The 18,132-nt window shown below is 37.8% G+C and overlaps 1 protein-coding gene across 1 annotated transcript in view; it reads right to left on the reverse strand.

The window, feature by feature from the left end:
- The window catches only part of CEP135 (centrosomal protein 135kDa), a 110,338-nt gene that overhangs the window by 3,678 nt on the left and 88,528 nt on the right, over positions 1 to 18,132 (reverse strand). Inside the window, exons 15-23 of the mRNA XM_006898095.1 lie at positions 16,234 to 16,349; positions 15,996 to 16,150; positions 15,369 to 15,424; positions 14,189 to 14,357; positions 10,718 to 10,828; positions 10,276 to 10,461; positions 4,725 to 4,934; positions 3,869 to 4,071; positions 2,240 to 2,344 (exon numbers count right to left, since the gene is read on the reverse strand). Of these exons, the coding sequence (XP_006898157.1) occupies positions 2,240 to 2,344; positions 3,869 to 4,071; positions 4,725 to 4,934; positions 10,276 to 10,461; positions 10,718 to 10,828; positions 14,189 to 14,357; positions 15,369 to 15,424; positions 15,996 to 16,150; positions 16,234 to 16,349 (1,311 nt within the window). The remainder of the gene's footprint in view (positions 1 to 2,239; positions 2,345 to 3,868; positions 4,072 to 4,724; positions 4,935 to 10,275; positions 10,462 to 10,717; positions 10,829 to 14,188; positions 14,358 to 15,368; positions 15,425 to 15,995; positions 16,151 to 16,233; positions 16,350 to 18,132) is intronic.

Genomic DNA, 18,132 nt, shown 5'->3' on the forward strand with positions numbered 1-18,132 from the left:
CCCCAATCATAAACACAGTTTAGGATACAAAGAAGCCATATCAGCTAAGCTATAAAAATTAAAAACACTTGTAATTTCATGATTGCAACTTTAAGTTTCATGTCTCTTTCGAAGTATAAAGAACAAGTTCCTAGCAAATTCAATCTATAATTAAAAAAGATATAACTCAAAAGTCTGTCATGCATAAAAATAACACAAAATTATCCTACTAAGCAACCTGACCGTTACTTGAGGATGAAACAGGAATGTTGATACCTGTAATTTTTATAATGCTGTTTGCTTGTTGTCATGTGCCATGCCACAGCGACTCTATGTACAACAGCCATAAACCCTGTTCTGTCCTGTGCCAACCCTACTGTCTCCGAAAGACATACCCCCATTACCCCAGTCGCTAGAGGGTCTTCTTCTCCTGAGCCATCCCTCCACCCTCCCAAGCATGACGTCCCTCTCCAAGGACTGGTCCCTCCTTGCAACATGTCCAAAGCATGTCAGACAAGCTTCAGAATCCTTGCCTCCAAGGAGTAGCCTGGTTTAACCCTCTCCATGACGAACCTGTTCATTTTCTTAGCAGTCCATGGTATTTTCAATACTCTTCTCCAGCATCACAGTTCAAAGGCATCAATTCTCCTTCTATCCTCCCTAGTCATTGTCCAGCTCTCTGATGCATAACAAGTGATTGCAAAGACCATAGCCTGAATCAAGCACACCTTAGTCTCCACAGTGACACTATTGCTCTTCAGCCCTTTGGAGAGGTCCCTAACAGCAGACTTTCCCATTGCAAATATGCCTTTTAATTTCCTGGCTGCTGGTGCCAAGAGTGTTGACTGTGGAGCCAAGCAAACTAAAGCTGTTAACAATCTAAATCTCTTTGCCATCCATCCTGATGGTGCCAATTGGCCCAGTGGTGAGAATCTTTGTCTTGATATTGAGTCTCAATCCTACAGTCCTTGACCTTCTGCAGCAATCACTTCAGGTTCTCCTCAGTTTCAGCAAGCAGTGTTGTGTCATCTGCATAACGCAGATTGTTGATGAATCTTCACCAACCCTGAAGCTACACTTCTCCTCATACAGCCCGGCCTCCCAGATAATCTCTTCCGCATATAGGTTAAAAAGGTACAGAGATAGGACACATCCATGGTGTACACCCCTCCCAATTTTGAACCATGCAGTGTTTCCTTGCTCTATTCTGACGACTGCCTCCTGGTCCAAGTATGGAACAAATTTAAAAATACTACTAAAGCGTTCCTGTTTAGTTATCACCTGGAAATTCATATTTTCAACTAAACAAAGCAAATAAAATGAAACAGAAGTGAGCATGAAAATGACTTATCTACAGTGAATATACTGTATGTGTTAAAAGCAAGTATAAGCTGTTCGGATACACAACACTCTTAACAGCGGTCAGGAAGTCAAAAGACAAATTGCACTGGGAAAATCTGCTGTCATGGACCTCTCCAGAGTGCTGAAGAGCAATGATGTCAGTCTAGAGACAAAGGTGCACCTAATCCAGGCCATGTTCTTCACAATTACTTGTTAAGCTTCAGTGTTGGACAATGACTAAGGAGAAGAATCAATGCCTTCAAGTTGTGGTGCTGGAGAAGTCTTGAACATACTACGGACTGCCAAGAAAACAAATCAGTCTGTCTTGGAGAGAGTGTAAACAAGTCTCTTCTTGGAGGCTAGGATTTTGAAGCTCCATCTCACATACTTTAGGCACGTGGCCAGGAGATACTTATCCTTGCAGAAGGACATCATGTTTGGAAGGGTGGACAGATAGCACAGGAGAGGGAGACCCCAGAGGAGATGGACTGACAAAGTAACTGGCGTGATGGGGGTTGGTGTGCCAGAATTAGTGAGACTGGCTCAGGACAGGAAAGGGTTCAGAGCTGCTGCACATAGCATTGCTATACATTGCAGGTGATTCATTGGCACATAAAAACAGTAACATACTATGACAGGTTTAGAAGCAGGAGTGGCATCCACTTCCTAAACAACATGCCTCTGGAACCTCTATGAACTTTAATAAATGTCGATAGTTGTAGAGGGGCTTCAAGCCTTTTGTTTCACAGGGTCACTATAAGGCATGCTTGACTCGAAGGCAATCAACAACAACAACAACATTAATATATAATACTAACAAAAAAGGTAAACTATACTGTAAACTTTACTACATTTTTTTTAAAAAATAGGATAAGTAATGAATAAAAATATTCTTCAGTACTAAATGCTTTTTTCTTACCGCTCAAATCTTTCAGTTGAAATTTGTCTTTTCATAGCATCATACTCCATATGCAATTCTGCCACTTTAGTTCGAAGTAAGGCATTCTCCCGGCTTTGGCAACTTCTTTAAAACACATTTAAAAAGAAAAAAAATAAGTAAGAAACATTCTGTTTTGAAGACACGTATTATATATTTTTGTCTTTGTGATTAATCAAATGGAGAAGATGGTTAAGGATAGAAAAACAGAGGATCCAAACTTTTCCTAGTAGTCATTCTCTAAGCTTTGGAAAGTTTCTATTACAAACTTTCCTTTTCCTTCATCTGGTTCATTTAACAAAGATTAACTGAGCTCTTACTATGTGATAGACACTGTAGTTATTCTGCAAATGTGAACAGCACAGGAACTGTAACATTAGGATTTAAACTATCTTTATCTTCTTTGACTTTCACCTGAAAATATCTAAAGTATACTAAGATACACACACCCACCTACCCACACACATACTAGTTAAAACCATAAGATTTACAGTTATGCCTGGAAAGAAAATATTTTTCTCTTTAACTGCCAATTCAACATTCTAGTGTTATTCACTCTAGATTTTCTCCCCTCTCCCAACATCTGTAACCAAATTTCTCCACCCTAAAGAGACACCAATATTCTGAAAGGTAATCAACACTTTCATGAGGATAAGATCTCAAGGCATTCTCTGAGCATGACTTCCTGAACCACTTTCTCCTGACCTTTCTGCTCATCTCTTAAGTTTGGGCATTTTTCTCATGTTCACACTGTCATTCACCTCTGTTAGTCCACCTGATGCTAGAGATGTCCAAATCTATTATCTCCAAACATGATGCTTCTCTCGAACTACTCTAAATTTCCAAAAGCAACAAAACACTTCAATTCAAATGTTTTCATTTTATATCACCTGCCCCACTCCCAACTCCTTCTGCACTTATTCCACTTCCTCCCAAAGGAAATGGAATAATTTCCGGCAAGTTATTTTCTTCACACACCCCTGCTTGTTGAAAGTGAAGAGGACTTTGATCTACAATCAATACCCAGGATAACAGTGGTAAAGAAATAAAAGTTATGCTGCATTGGGAAAATCTGCTGTCAAGGACCTCTCCCAAATGCTATGGAGCAATGATGTCAGTTTAAAGACTAAAGGCATGCCTGATTCAAGCCATGGTCTTTTCAACTGCTTCTTATGCATCTGAAACTTGGAGAATAAATAAGGATGACAGAAGACGAATTAGTGTCTTTGAATAGTACTGTTTCAGAAAAGTACCAAATATTCCATGGACTGCCAAAAGAACAAGCAAGTCTATCTTGGAGGACATGAAACCAAGGTGCTCCTTACAGGCAAGGATGGTGAGACCTTATCACACATACATTGGGTACATTGTTAGGAGAGGCTCATCCTTAGGAAAAAACATCATGCAGGGAAAAGTGGAAGGTCAGAAAAAGAGAGGAAGACCCCTCCAGAGGGACTCCCACAATAAGCTTGGGCATGACAGATCTTGAGGCTGGTATAGGATAGAGCAAGGTTCAGGCTGTTCATAGGATCACCACTGAGTCATAGCTGACCTGATGGGACCTAACAACAACAGTAATTTTCCTCACACAGGCTGACCTATGGTACTTACAATTTGCTTTCTGCCAGGGTTAGCTTCTCTTTTAGTAATTGGATTTCTGTTTCCTTCTCATGGGAGGAGATATGAGAATGGAACTCTTTATCTCTATTGGAAGCTAGTAATGATTCAAGGTTTTTAACTGTACATCTCTCACTTGTTAGTTGTTTTTTCAATAGCTCTGTCTCTGATTTTGCATTTTCCAATTCCATCATAACCTTTAAGAAAAAAAATCAAGTAACATTACTTTGGCATCATTTTATAGTTATTCTTGGAAATTCTTTATTTTAAAACTGAGTTCTGTAGCACTATATACACATCAGTTGCTTTGTTTTGAATATTGGTAAAAGATTCTGATCCACTTCCTTAACTAAAAGAAAATGTCTTCTGTTCAGACTATTCTTTACTTATGCATAACTTACCATGCTGCTAAAAGGTCAACAATTTTGAATCTACCAAGTCATTTCATGGGAGAAACTGGATAGATGCTTGCTATGAATCAGAATGCTTCTGACAGTATCTTTTTTTCACTAAATGTTTACTAGTTTTAACTGTAAGACATATTATTCGTCTTCACAGAGTTAACAAATCTTAAAATGTGGCCAACTACAGGGAAGTGAATTACTCCAAATGGCTCATCTAGTTATAGTCTTTCTCTACACAATGATTTGGTAGGACTATGTAAATAAGGTATATGTGGCTTAGCAAAGGCAATGGACAGCCTGCTAATAACACAAATATGGTATATGGAACCCATAAGAGGGAGATCATGCAAACAAGGCATACAGAACTCTAGCAAGGGACTAGTCAGTTTTGTTATCAGGCTAGGTGTAAAGGCAATTTCCAAATATATATATGTATTTGTTCTTACCCTCTCATATTCAAGATTTTTGGAATTCAATTGTTGGGTCATGATATCCTTTCCTGAATCAAGCTTAATGCAAAGTTCACGAAGAGATGATAAGTCATTTAATACTGATGCCTTTTCTTCTTCTTGACTTCTAAGGTCTCCTTCTAACCTCGACATGGCTTTTGCCATTGAGGAGATCTGAGATTCGTAAGCATGGTGTGCATTTATGTGCTACAAAAAAAAAGAGGCACGTGAAAAGTTAACGCAATAAAAACAGGTAAGCCAGTAACTTTATGAATCTCAGCAACTATAACTTCATTTAATAAAAATAGGAAAGTTATTATTTGCTCGTCAGCCATTGAAAGATGACCTGCTACAGTGCTTTATAAAAGGAATTAATCATGCCAAGTTCCTTAATATATTTGGAAGATACAAAGATGAAAATTGTTGTGGTCACATATTGTTAGGAGGAGGGAATTCTGAAACTATTCAGTTTTTCCATTATCATTTCTTTTTGTTATGATAATGCCTTTTCAAGAAAGAGTAACATATAAATCCCTTTACACTTGCTTTTAGTGTAAATTTAGAATTTACATTAATTCTGAATTTGTTGTTATGTGCCATCAAATCAACTGCAACGCACAACAACCCTACGCATAACAGCTCTGAACCGTGCCCTGTCCTACTGCCATAACTAAGCCAGTTTCACTGCCTCTGACACACCTGTCCCCATTACCCCCAGTTTCTGTGTTACTCCATCTCATTTGAGGTCTTCCTCTCCTGTGCTGGTCCTCTACTCTTCCAAGCATGATGTACTTCTCTGAGGACTGATCCTTTCTGGCAACATGCCAAAAATATGTGAGGAGGAGTTTCAAAATCCCTGCCACCCAGGAGCAATGCAGTTTCACCCTCTCCAGGACAGACCTGTTTTTCTCTTTTGGCAGTCCATAGTACGTTCAAAATCCATCTCCAGTACTACAATTCAAATGCCGCAATTCTTCTTCTGTCATCCTTAGTCACTGTCCATGTCTTTGATGCATAGCAAGTAACTGCAGTGACCATGGCCTGGATCAGGCACACTTTATTCTCCAGACTGACATATTTGCTATTTAGCCCTCTGGAGAGGTCCCTGACAGCAGATTTCCCCCAGTGAAATTTGTATTTTGATTTCTTTACTGCTGGTGCTAAAGGTGTTGACTGTTGAGCTAAGCAAGGTGAAATTGTTAACAGTCACAGTCTCTTCCCCATCTATCATGGTGCTGCCAATTAATTGGTCCAATGGTGAGAATCTTTGTCTTCTTGATATTGAGCTTCAATCCATATTGAAGATTGCAGTCCTTAAACTTTTGCAGCAAGTGCTTCAGGTCCTCTTCAGGAAGAAGGCTGTCTCATCTGCATAAAACAGGCTGTTGATGAGTCTTCCTCCAATCCTGATGCCACTTCCTCCTCATAAAGCTCAGCTTCCCGAATATTGGTTCTGCATATAGACTGAAAAGGTATGGAGACAGGATGCGTCCCTGACGTACACCTTTCCTGATTTTGAACCAAGCGGTGTTGTCTTGCTCTGTTTGGATGACTGCTTCCTGGTTCAAGTAGAGGTTTCACATGAGAACAATCAGGTGTTCTAGGATTCCCATTTTTCTCAAGGTTAGCCACAGTTTGTTGATATCCACTCAGTCAAATGCCTTTGCATAGTCAATAAAACACAGACAGACATTCTTCTGGTACTCCCTGCTTTCAAGCTTGATCCATCTGACATTGGTTAGTGCCTCTTCTACACCCAGCTTCAGCTTGCACTTCTGGTAGTTCTGTGTTGATGTACCGTTTCAGTAGTTTTTGGATAATTTTCAGCTGGATTTTGCTTCCATGTGATATTATTGATACTGTTCAGTAATTTCCATACTCTCTTGGATCACCTTTTTTTTGAATGGGTATAAATATGGATATCTTCCAGTTAGTTGGCCAGGTGGTTGTGCTCCAGATTTCTTGGCACAACCTGGTCAGCACATCAAAGGCAGAATCTTCTTGCTGAAACATGCCAATTGGTATTTCATCAATTCTTGGGGCCTTGTTTCTTACTAATTCCTTCAGAGCAGCTTCAATGTCTTCCTTCATCTTCACTGCCTCTTGATCATATGTTGTTTCTTGAAATGCTTCTTATCAGCCAATTCTTGTTGATACAGTGCATTCCTTCCATCTTCTTTTAATGCTTCCTGGATCATTCAATATTCTGCTCACAGGATCCATAAGTATTGCTACTAAGGGCTTGAATTTGTTCTTTAGTTCCTTTTTAAGTTTATGTGCCAGTTTAAGAAACTCTAAGCGAGTTCATCCTTTTTGATTTTCTGACTCAGCTCTTTGAACATTTCATTCTAATATTTTGCTTTGTTTTCCTGAGCTCCCCTTGAAATCTTCCATTCAGTTCCTTAAATTTCCTGATTTCTTCCCTTTGCCTTGGCTTATCAGCTGCATTCTAGTGCAATATTCAGAGTGTCCTGTGACATCCAACTCGGTCTTTTCTTCCTCCTCTGTCTTTGTAATGACCTGCTGCATTCTTCCTAGATGATAATTCTTGAAATCCTCCCACAGCTCATCCGGTCTTCATTCATTGGTGTTCAAGGCCTCAAATATATACCTGAGATGATTTTTAAATTTATGTAGGATAGACTCAAGGTCAAAATTTTGTTCTTATGGATTTGTTTTAATTTTCTTTGGTTTCAGTTTGAACTCACATATGAGTAGTTGATGGTCTGTTGCACAGTAGGCACCTAGCCTAGTCTTCACAACTGATACTGAGCTTCTCTAGTGATTCTTTCCACAGATGTAACCAATCTGATTCCTTTGGTAACCATCAGGTGACATCTTTTTCTACAGTTGATGTCTGTGTTTCTTATAAAAGGTATCTGTAATGAATAAAACACTGATTGTACAAAATTCCATCATTCTATCTCCAGCCTTATTTCTGTCACCAGGTATATGTTTTCCGACTACAGAAACTTCTTCTTTGTCCCCATATTTTGCATTCCAGTCACCCATAATTACTATTATTAATGCATCTTGGTTGTATCAAAGAAGGAATTTCAGGAAATTGCATTTTATTCCCTTGAATCTTCAGATGAATTTTAAACTGCAAATATCTAAAATCCATGAGGGTAGCACTTGGTTCTAAATGAAGAACCAAAACTGTAAAACTACTATTAGAAACTGTAACAAAATCTTTGTAACCTAGGAGTAGGCAAAGAATTCTTAAGTAGATGCTAAATTAGCTAACAAAAGGTTAAAGTACTCTCTGGCTAACAAATGGCTGGAAGTTTGAGTTCATTCTTAGGCACTCTGGGAAACCTAGAGATCCACCCTGAAAAAAATTAGCTCCTGTACAGAGCACAGTTCTCTCTGGAGATGGAATCAACTCAAAGGAAATTTAAAAAAAATGCTTATCGTAAAGTAAAACAGATAATTAAAATTTTGAAGTCAGGTTTCACTAGTTTTTTACATTAATATAAGCAATTTTTTTTTAATTCACTACTAAGGATAGAAGGAGAATTGACGCCTTTGAGCTGTGGTGCTGGAGAAGAGTACTGAATGTACCATGGACTGCCAAGAAAACAAACAGATTCATTGTAGAGAGGATTAAACAAGGCTGCTCCTTGGAGGCAAGGATTCTGGGGCTTCGCCTGACATACTTTGGACATGTTGTAAGGAGAGACAGGTCTTTAGAGAGGGACATCATGCTGGGTAGAGTAGAGGGACAGTGCAGGAGGGGAAGATCCTCTATGAGGTGGATTGATTCAGTGACTGGGCTAATAGGGATGGGTGTGTCAGAGGCAGTGAGATTGGCACAGGATAGAGCAGGGTTTAGGGCTGTTGTACATAGGGTCGCTATGAGTCGCAAATGCTTTGATGGCACATAACAACAACACTAAGGAAAAGCAACCACAGATTAGAATATTCACTATCTATATCTTTGTCTATATATGCAACAAGTACTTTCATTTAGTATTAAACTACGTAGTAAAAAGAAAGCTCACGTAAATAAAATAAGCAACAAATATGAACACATACTCCCCAGAAGATGCACAAATTGTGAGTAAGTATATAACAAGATGCTAAATACTGCTAGTGACAAAAAAATACAAACTAACACCACACAGAGGTACCATTACACACTAAAATTTATGTCAGATATGGGTTGAAGATTTGGAGGTACTACAACTCTCATGTGTATTCATTGCTCGAAAAAATGTAAAATGGTAAAACTTCACATTTTTACTTAAAAAGAAAGTCCGATAGTTCATTTTTTGCTTGTTTTTAAGTCAGAAAGGTAACGTGCCCATGTTGTAACAAAGTTTAAAGGTTGCATATGTCATACAAAAGCATGAATACCCAATCATCATGCTCATGAACCAAAAATGAATTTCATAACTCCTTTTAAAGCTAAATATATTATGACAGCAAATACTCAAATTGTAAGCCCCCCTTAAAATCTCTGTTAACACTTAAAGCAGCTCTACTCATAATGGCCTCAAACTGGAAACAACCCAAATTACCTGTCAACAGGTACATGAATAAACAAATTTTGTGATATAATCACCCAGCAGAATACAACTTTATAAAAATAAGATAACAAACTTCTGATTCATGCCAATATGGATTAATTTCAAAAACATTATGCTGTGGCAATATGAAATTTCCGAACAAAAAAGACCAATCTTCAGTGAAAGAAAGGTCGCCTGGAGGGGGTGGTGGTGAGAGCACTGACTGTAAAGAGACACTAAGAAATGTCTTGTGCTGACTGGCTTTTTTGTATCTTGATAGAAGAGTCCATGGGTATATAAATAGTTGTCAGAACTGAACATATTTTACACTTAAAAGGGGCATACTTTACTGGATGAAAACTGTATGTCAATAAAGTTGATTTATTAAAATATTAAAGCTAAAAATCTCTACTCCTCTGGTAAAGTTAGTAAAAGAGATGGACCAAAAACATGACAGTAACTAAATTAACAAGGGAAAGTTCCTATTAAAATGGAAGGAAGCTCTAAGCAGGAAAAAAACCACAGATAAGGAACATCCTATTAGAACAGGTGAAGGGTAGGTCAATCTGAAATACATGGACAATCAGACATTATATGTATTGCAATTAACAATCTGGAACAGGAGATGTAAAACTGATGGAATAAGGGGAAGAAAGAGGGGGTGAAGGCTAAGGAGAGGTCTATGCACAGATATAAAAAAATGTGGAGGGCTGGCCCCAAAAGAGGAGGGAGAGGGAGCAGAGATTAGCAAATGGGTGGGTAAGGGCAGGGAAAGCGGGCACAGTGGGATTTTAAAATGATGATGTAAATAATGGCATTATAAAACTGTAATTGATGCTGTAAGACAAAGTGTATATGAGTGATTGACTGAAAACCACTGGGGGGGAAAATGTACTAAGGCTCTTAAGAAAATGATCAGAATCAATGAAAAATGTACCATTACATCTTGATTCTATCAGTGCAGACATAGGTTACCTGAGCATTGTGTTTTTGATTACTTTTTCTTAAATCCTCACAAGTTAAAATAAAAGCATTACCTCCTGAATTTCTTTTTCCAGCAGGTCCACCCTTTCTCGAAGGTGTCTTCTCTCCGTATCAATAGAAAGAAGTTCAAGTCGAACTGAGCTGTTTTCTCCTTCAGCCTGGTGAGCTTTTACCTCCCAGTCTTCCGCCTGGTTATGAAGCATTTGAAATCGATCTAACAAATCTTGATTTTCCTTTTCCTGGTTTAAATAAAATGATATTGTTTCTAAATTAGTAACTGTCATTCATTATGACACACTGTTTCAAACACACCATATATTCTGTGATTTTTTGTTCTTGAAAAAGTGTAAGCGGCCTGTACAGACACTATACTACTATAGGTAGTAGGCGAGGTCTTCCCTTCCAAATGTTTAAAATCTAAGAATGGGGGAGAAAATCAAAACACACAAAACTTTTTAAAAAATGTCAACTTGAAATAAAAAATATATTTTTCACCTTACTAGCCATTAAGCTCTCCCATCGTGACACCTCAGTTATGTAATTATGAACTCTATTTTTCATTTCCTCTTTTTCTTGCACTGCTGCTTCCAATTCCAATGAGATTTCCTAAAAATCAAAATAATTGAGGACAAAAATAAAACACAGTACCTAATAAGTTCTGTTCCTATTAAAAGAACTCTTTAGAATTAGGGTCATATTAAGGGGGAAAAGGGAAAATTTGCTATGTTTTAATTTCTTAGTTGAACTTATCTTTTCACCCAAACTTTACATCTCCAATGATGTTCTACACAGTCACACTAAGGGCTAGAGTTGACATTTTTTTTTTGCTCCTAATATCAGAATGCTGTTGTTGATTACCTTCAGTCAAGCACAACTCAGAGACTCTATGTACAAAATGCCTGAAGTCCCTCTACAACTATCGACATTTACTAAAGTTCATAGGGTTTCTAGAGGCAAGTTGTTTAGGAAGTGGATGCCACTCCTGCTATGCTTAATAATTAATAATACTGTAAAGAATTTTTTTTAAAAATTTATTATTTTTTATGTGTACTGTCAAACTTCAATGAAACACAGACATTCTTCTGGTATTCTCTGCTTTCAGCTAAGATCCATCTAACATCAGCTACAATATCCCTAGTACCACGATCCCTTCTAAACCCAGCCTGGACTTCTGGCAGTTCTCTGCTGATGTGTTGCTGTTCCAGTCATTTTTGGATAATCTTCAGTAGAATCTTGCTTGCATGTGAAATCAATGATATTGTTCTGTAGTTTCTGTACTCAGTTGGGTCGCCCTTCTTTGGGATGGGAACAAATATAGACCTCTTCCAGTCAGTGGCCAAGTGGTTGTTCTCCAGATTTCTTGGCACAACTTGGTGAGCACATCCACGGCAGCATCTGTTAGCTGAAATATGTCAATTGGTATACCATCTATTCTGGGGGCCTTATTTTTTGCTATTTCCTTCAGAGCAGCTTGAACTTCCGCCTTCATCACCATCGGCTCTGGCTCAAATGCTATTTCATTAAATGCTTCTGCATCTGCCAATTCATTTCGGTACAAGGACTCAGTATATTCCTTCCATCTTCTTTTGATACTTCCTGGATTGTTTGACATTCTGCCTAAAGCATCCTTGATTGTAGCAACTCGAGGTCGGAATTTGCTTTTCAGTTCCTTGAGCTTAGGAAATGCTGAACGAGCTCGGCCCTTTTGATTTTCCAACTCTAGCTCCTCGCACATTTCATTGTAGTATTTTGCTTTGTCATTCTGTGCTGCCTTTTGGAATCTTCTGTTCAGCTCTTTAGTGTTTTGGATTCTTCCTTGTGCTTTGGCTTCTCTACGTTCCAGTGCAATCTTCAGAGTTTCCTCTGACATCCATTTTGGTCTTTTCTTCCTCTTCTGTCTTTGTAATGACCGCTTGCACTCTTCCTGGATGATACATTTGACATCCTCCCACAACTCATCTGGTCTTTGCTCATTAGTGTTCTGCGTAGATCATAACAAATTGCGGCTGACTCTGAGAAGAATGGGAATCCCAGAACATTTAATCGTCCTAATGCGAAACCTATACTTGGACCAAGAGGCAGTCGTCAGAACAGAGCAGGGCAACACTGCATGGTTCAAAATTGGGAAGGGTGTACATCAGGGATGTGTCCTGTCTCCATACCTTTTCAACCTGTATGCAGAGCAGATTATCCGAGAGGCGGGGCTCTATGAGGAGAGGCGTGGCGTTAGGATTGGTGGACGATCTATCAACAGTCTGCGTTATGCAGATGACACAACCTTGCTCGCTGAAACTGAGGACCTCATGCACTTACTGCAGAGGGTCAAGGACTGAAACTGAGGAGGACCTCATGCACTTACTGCAGAGGGTCAAGGACTGCAGCCTTCAATATGGACTGAGGCTCAATGTTAAGAAGACAAAAATTCTCACCACTGGACCAATCGGTAGCATCAGGATGGATGGCGAAGAGATTGAGATTGTTCACAGCTTCAGTATGCTCGGCTCCACAGTCAACACTCTTGGCACCAGTAGCCAGGAAATAAAAAAACGTATTGCGATGGGAAAGTCTGTGGTTAAGGACCTCTCCAAAATACTCAAGAACAACAGTGTCTCTCTGGAGACTAAGGTCCGCCTGATACAGGCCATGGTTTTTGCAATCACTTGTTATGCATCAGAGAGTTGGACAATGACTAGGGAGGATAGAAGGAGAATTGACGCCTTTGAGCTGTGGTGCTGGAGAAGAGTATTGAATGTACCATGGACTGCCAAGAAAACAAACAGATTCATCGTAGAGAGGATTAAACCAGGCTGCTCCTTGGAGGCAAGGATTCTGGGGCTTCGCCTAACATACTCTGGACATGTTGTAAGGAGAGACAGGTCTTTGGAGAGGGACATCATGCTGGGCAGAGTGGAGGGACAGCGCAGGAGGGGAAGACCCTCTATGAGGTGGATTGATTCAGTGACTGGGGTACTCGGGATGGGTTTGTCAGGGGCAGTGAGACTGGCACAGGATAGAGCACAGTTTAGGGCTGTTGTACATTGGGTCGCTATGAGTCGCAAACGACGTGACGGCACATAACAAGAACAACAACAACAACAACTGTCAAACTGAATCTGACTGGTGGTACAGGAGGAGACTGTCCCTCCTTCTCCAGCAGAGCATCTAGTAGATTTGAACTGCATACCTCTGGGATTGAAGTGCAGCTTCTTTCCACTAGGCCACCAGAGCTCCCAGAAAGTAATTTTTTTTTTTTAAAGTAAAATATTTAAACCAGGAAAATCACTGGCCATCTTGGCACAATGTTTTCAAAACCCAGTATAAACAAAATTCAGTTACTTTCAGTACTCTTCCTTCTAAAATATGCATTTTTTTTACTATCTTCAAATCAATAGAAGTAAGCATGCGTAACTAAACTTGTGTTGTTGTTAGGGGCCACTGTGTTGCCTCCATTCGTAATGACCATACAGATGGAAACCCTCACCATCCTCACAATCTCTGCTTTTGTGTGAAAGGTCACTGCTGCAGTCACTGTGCCCAATCATAGGTCTTTAAAACACAGAAACTTTGCCTCGGGAGTGATTCTAATTTTGTCAGCCAATAGAGGGACAATGATTTCTTCCAAAAAGAGTATTTTGCTTCCATCTTTAGGTTTCCTTGGAACAAAGACCAAAATGATAATGAGACCCTCAATTGTACCAATAAAATACTGTGACAAATAGTGAGACTCAAAAGTACATTTTTACATACTTTGAGAAACTATATTTACCTTTAAACACTTGGTTTATTGTTGCTGTTATGTGCCGTCAAGTCACCTACAACCCCCATAGTGACCCTATATACAGCAGATCTGAACCCTGCTCTGTCCGGAGCCAGTCACACTGCTTCCTTACATCTTAGAACACATTTAGAACTTTAAAATTGTAAAAGTTACTATAAAATTATCCATGGTTAGTCCTTGATTTATACCTGGTTTTCTCTTGCCATTGTACTCAGATCATCCTGCAATCTTCTGTTTTCCTTCAAAGAGATATCTCTGGATCTTCCTGTGTCTTCAAGTTCTTTGTGGGCTGTATCAAGCTGGCGCCGGAGGCTGCTTATCTCATGATCTCTATTAGTCAATGTATCTTTCAGATGGCTATTAAATGAGTGAGATGGGAATAGTAAATGATTCTTTTTGAAAGACTATGTTGTTATATGTCATAAGTGGACTACTTGAAAGACTATAGTTCACTGAAAAAAACGGTTTTGATCTTAATGAAACTAAAAATAAAGAATTCATAACTACTGCATTAAATCACTTATTAGATAAATCAAATCTTTTTAGGTCTCTAATAAGAGTAAATGCAAATTAGTAATCAAATACATGAATCATCCTATAAGTCAAATGAACATATTTTATGTGTTATTCTGTAAGTCAAGTAAACAAAGTATTTTCAAGAGCTCAGAGTAGAATATAGTAGAGTAACTGACAAATATTTAGTACATGTTTATACCTCATTTCCCATCATGTAAAAAATATTGTAAGGATATCTAAACGCAAATGCAATTAATGACTTTCATCTTGAAAAGCTTATAAAATCTTTCTGGAGACATAGGGATAAAATGTGAAATTTTGTACTGTTGTTTCAAGTTTAGATGGACAATACATTTAAGAATAGCAACTAAAGTAGCCCAGGTTTCTGTGATTAGAGCTCTAACCGGGTAAGCAGAAGTAAAGAGCAAGCAGGCATCTAAAAAGGAGCCCTGGAGACACACTAGTTAAGGACTCAGCTGCTAAATTATACTTTAGTGATTTTCATGGAAAAAAAGAAAAAAGAAAAGAAAAAAAAAGATCTGGTGATCTGCCCCCATAAAGATTTCAGCCCCTAAATCACCAGGCAGTCCTTTGACCCTCTTAGAAAACAGGGTTGCTAAGAGTTGAACTGGCTTGATGGCACACAAAAGAAAAATTATTAGGTGTGGATTACAGAGAAAGAGAGAAAGTTAAAAAGGATAATACATTTTTAAGCCAAGATGACGAAGAAAGTAAAATTTACAAAATGGCATAAGGAATTTGCAAAAGAAAATATCCCCACTGCAGGATTGTTAGTTAAATATATTTGTACTCAACAAATATTTCCAAGTTGTCATTTCATGGGCTACTTACTTTAGAGATGAGTCATACTCTGACATGGTTACCTTCATATGAGCAATAGTTTTTTCCTATAGAAATTAATAAAAGAAGTGAAATTCTGAACTGTTCACATAGATTTATCTTTAGTATAGTGTATAAATCTTATTGTGTCTATTCACCTCATATGCAATTACATCAACTATGCCATAGAAGAAAGCTCCAAGTAAAACTAATTTTACATTCCAATTTTACTTCTCACTTCATTCAGTATGTTCTCATCTACTCTTAAGTACTTGAATGATTTCCTGTGATGAGATCTGATGAACAAAACTGTAGTGTAGCTTGGATAACTTTTTAAGTTTCAAATTACTGGGATAAAATGTATTATTAACCTTTAAAAAATATGTTTCTCCTATAACATGGAGAAGCAGAGCAGCTGGTGGACTCAAATTGCTAACCTTTTGGTTAGAGCAGTCAGTACACTTCAGAAACAGAACCACTAGGGATCCTTTAAGAAAATAGAAAAGCTAGAGAAAAATTTAATCAATATGAAATATATAAACCTAAATTTAACAGGCTAGGAATTTAATATAAAAAGTATATTAGAAGTCTTGGATCTCAGGAACCTAAGACTTGAGAAAGAACTACCTAGTCACATACTTTATTAGCTAAGTTTTCTTCTAAGTTTGCAATTTTTTCTGTCTTTTCATCGACAGTCTCTTGAAGAAAGTCTTTTTCTTTATCCATAACACTTATGGTCTTTTTCATGACATTAGTCTCCTGGTCCTGTGAAGCTACCTTAAGGGTCATCTTATCTAGAAATGAAAAGAAACATTTGTTAAGAGTAAATTAGGGTTGGTAAACATAATTAGGACAGTAAGAAACTATAAACACTTACCTAATTTTTCCTCCAGTACTCTAATTTGTCCTTGGGCTGAGTCCAGTTCACCTCTTTTTAAGATAAGTCGATGTTGATGGTCATCAAGTGACCGCTGCAGCTGCTCGTTTATCAGCCTACAGAATCAATGGATAAAGACAAATGGTATTCTTGACTGCCAACCTTTAAAATGAGAGATCTTAAACAATTTATTTATATTTTAAGGCTCTTCCTGAATAATCTATGGTATTATACTGCATACTATTTCTAGCTCACTCACTATTCTAATATTAGAATGTTTCCCACTATTTTTCAAGAGATCTACTTTCCCCAAACTATGACTATATGAAAATTAATTTAATTACATATTCTGTACTAAACGACTCCTGGTAACTTTAAAGCCACTTTTGGTCTCCTAATATTATAAAGTAATCACTGCAAACTCCTCTTATCTTAAACATGTTTCAACAGTGGAGGCAAAGAAGTGGCAAGGTTTGACTTATACCAAGGTTTGACTATTCAAAGTATTATCTGTAAATTCTAACCAATCAGTTTTTAATTTTGTTTCTCCCTAGTTTTGTTCTGCCCCCTTCTAATCTTAACATTTTTGGTAGACAGTCAACTAGAGGTCACAGAAACAAGGGAAGCAGGTGTGTTTCTTGTCAAATAACAGAAACTTAAGACTAAAGATGAATTCCAGGGAGCAAAAGAAAAGATGTACTGAGGCGTAGTTTTTTTTTTTGTTTTTTTTTTTTTAAGAAATAATGTCCCTAGAACCTGTAACATCAAGAATTTGCTCTCATGTCACCTGGAGTCTTCAGAAAGCTTTTTTTCCTTGACCAAGGCATTCTTAAAGTTGCCTTGCTGGGAACAAATGGTTCTCCTTCAGGCTCTCCCAGATTCATTTCAGGTTTTGTTTGAGGTTAGAATAAATAATATCTTAAAGGCTACACTTAAAGCTACCTAACAAGTAAAAGGTTTAGATTATGATACCATTACTAAGACAATCTGAGGAATTATAAATGACAAAGATATGGCCCTGAAGGTTCTAAAAGCAAACAGATGAAAACAATAATATAAAAAGCAAAGTCAGATCGAGATCTATGTCTTTAAAACTATTCAAGCGCATATGATCATCTTTGCAAAAAATAGGAAAACTAGTAACATGTGTAGGAATGTTCAAAAGGGGAAGGGATGGGAACAGGGGAAGAGTGGAAACCACTGGGAAAGCAAAGTGTTGCGGATGGATGCGGAGGTTGTGAAGGAACAGGAAGATTCAAGGGCAACTCAAAAGACAGGCAACTACAGGCACAGATCAAATAGGAATTGATTATAGAAAATATAATTCATATAAGACTGTGGAACACAATGTAAATGAAAGACTATATAAAATACAGTGTATATATTGAAACACAATGTATAGGAATTAATGCATGCAATTAAATTTTAAAACCTTTATGTAACAGTAAAAAAATAGAATTTTTTAAATTTGGAAAAAACCCCCCAATACACAAAACCCCAACAAATATAAAACACCTCAAGTAAACTGTTCAATCACACAGATTCTCAGGACACTTGGTTCAAAGAATTTCCTTCATAAAATTGTTTGAGAGTATCAAATGACTGCACTGTATTCAGCTGCTTTTTTTCTCTTTTTTTATTTGAGACAGTCATTTTAATATTGAAGCATTTTAGAACAGGACTCTTATGGCATGTTTCAATTTCCATACGATTATTTGGAACACTACTTAATGCATACAAGAGACATTTTTAACTCTCATCCAAATCTTTTTTAAAATTTTTTTTATTATTAATTTCAGTAAAAATTTACAGAGACTTTGGATTTCCATTCATTCATTGTTGCACTTTTCTCCCCTCCCAACCCTCCCCCCTAGTACACTACCCTCTTGGAAAAGTAAA

Source organism: Elephantulus edwardii, unplaced genomic scaffold (assembly GCF_000299155.1).
Source record: "Elephantulus edwardii isolate Elephantulus edwardi_28Jun2011 unplaced genomic scaffold, EleEdw1.0 scaffold00220, whole genome shotgun sequence".
NCBI classification, from domain to species: domain Eukaryota; kingdom Metazoa; phylum Chordata; class Mammalia; order Macroscelidea; family Macroscelididae; genus Elephantulus; species Elephantulus edwardii.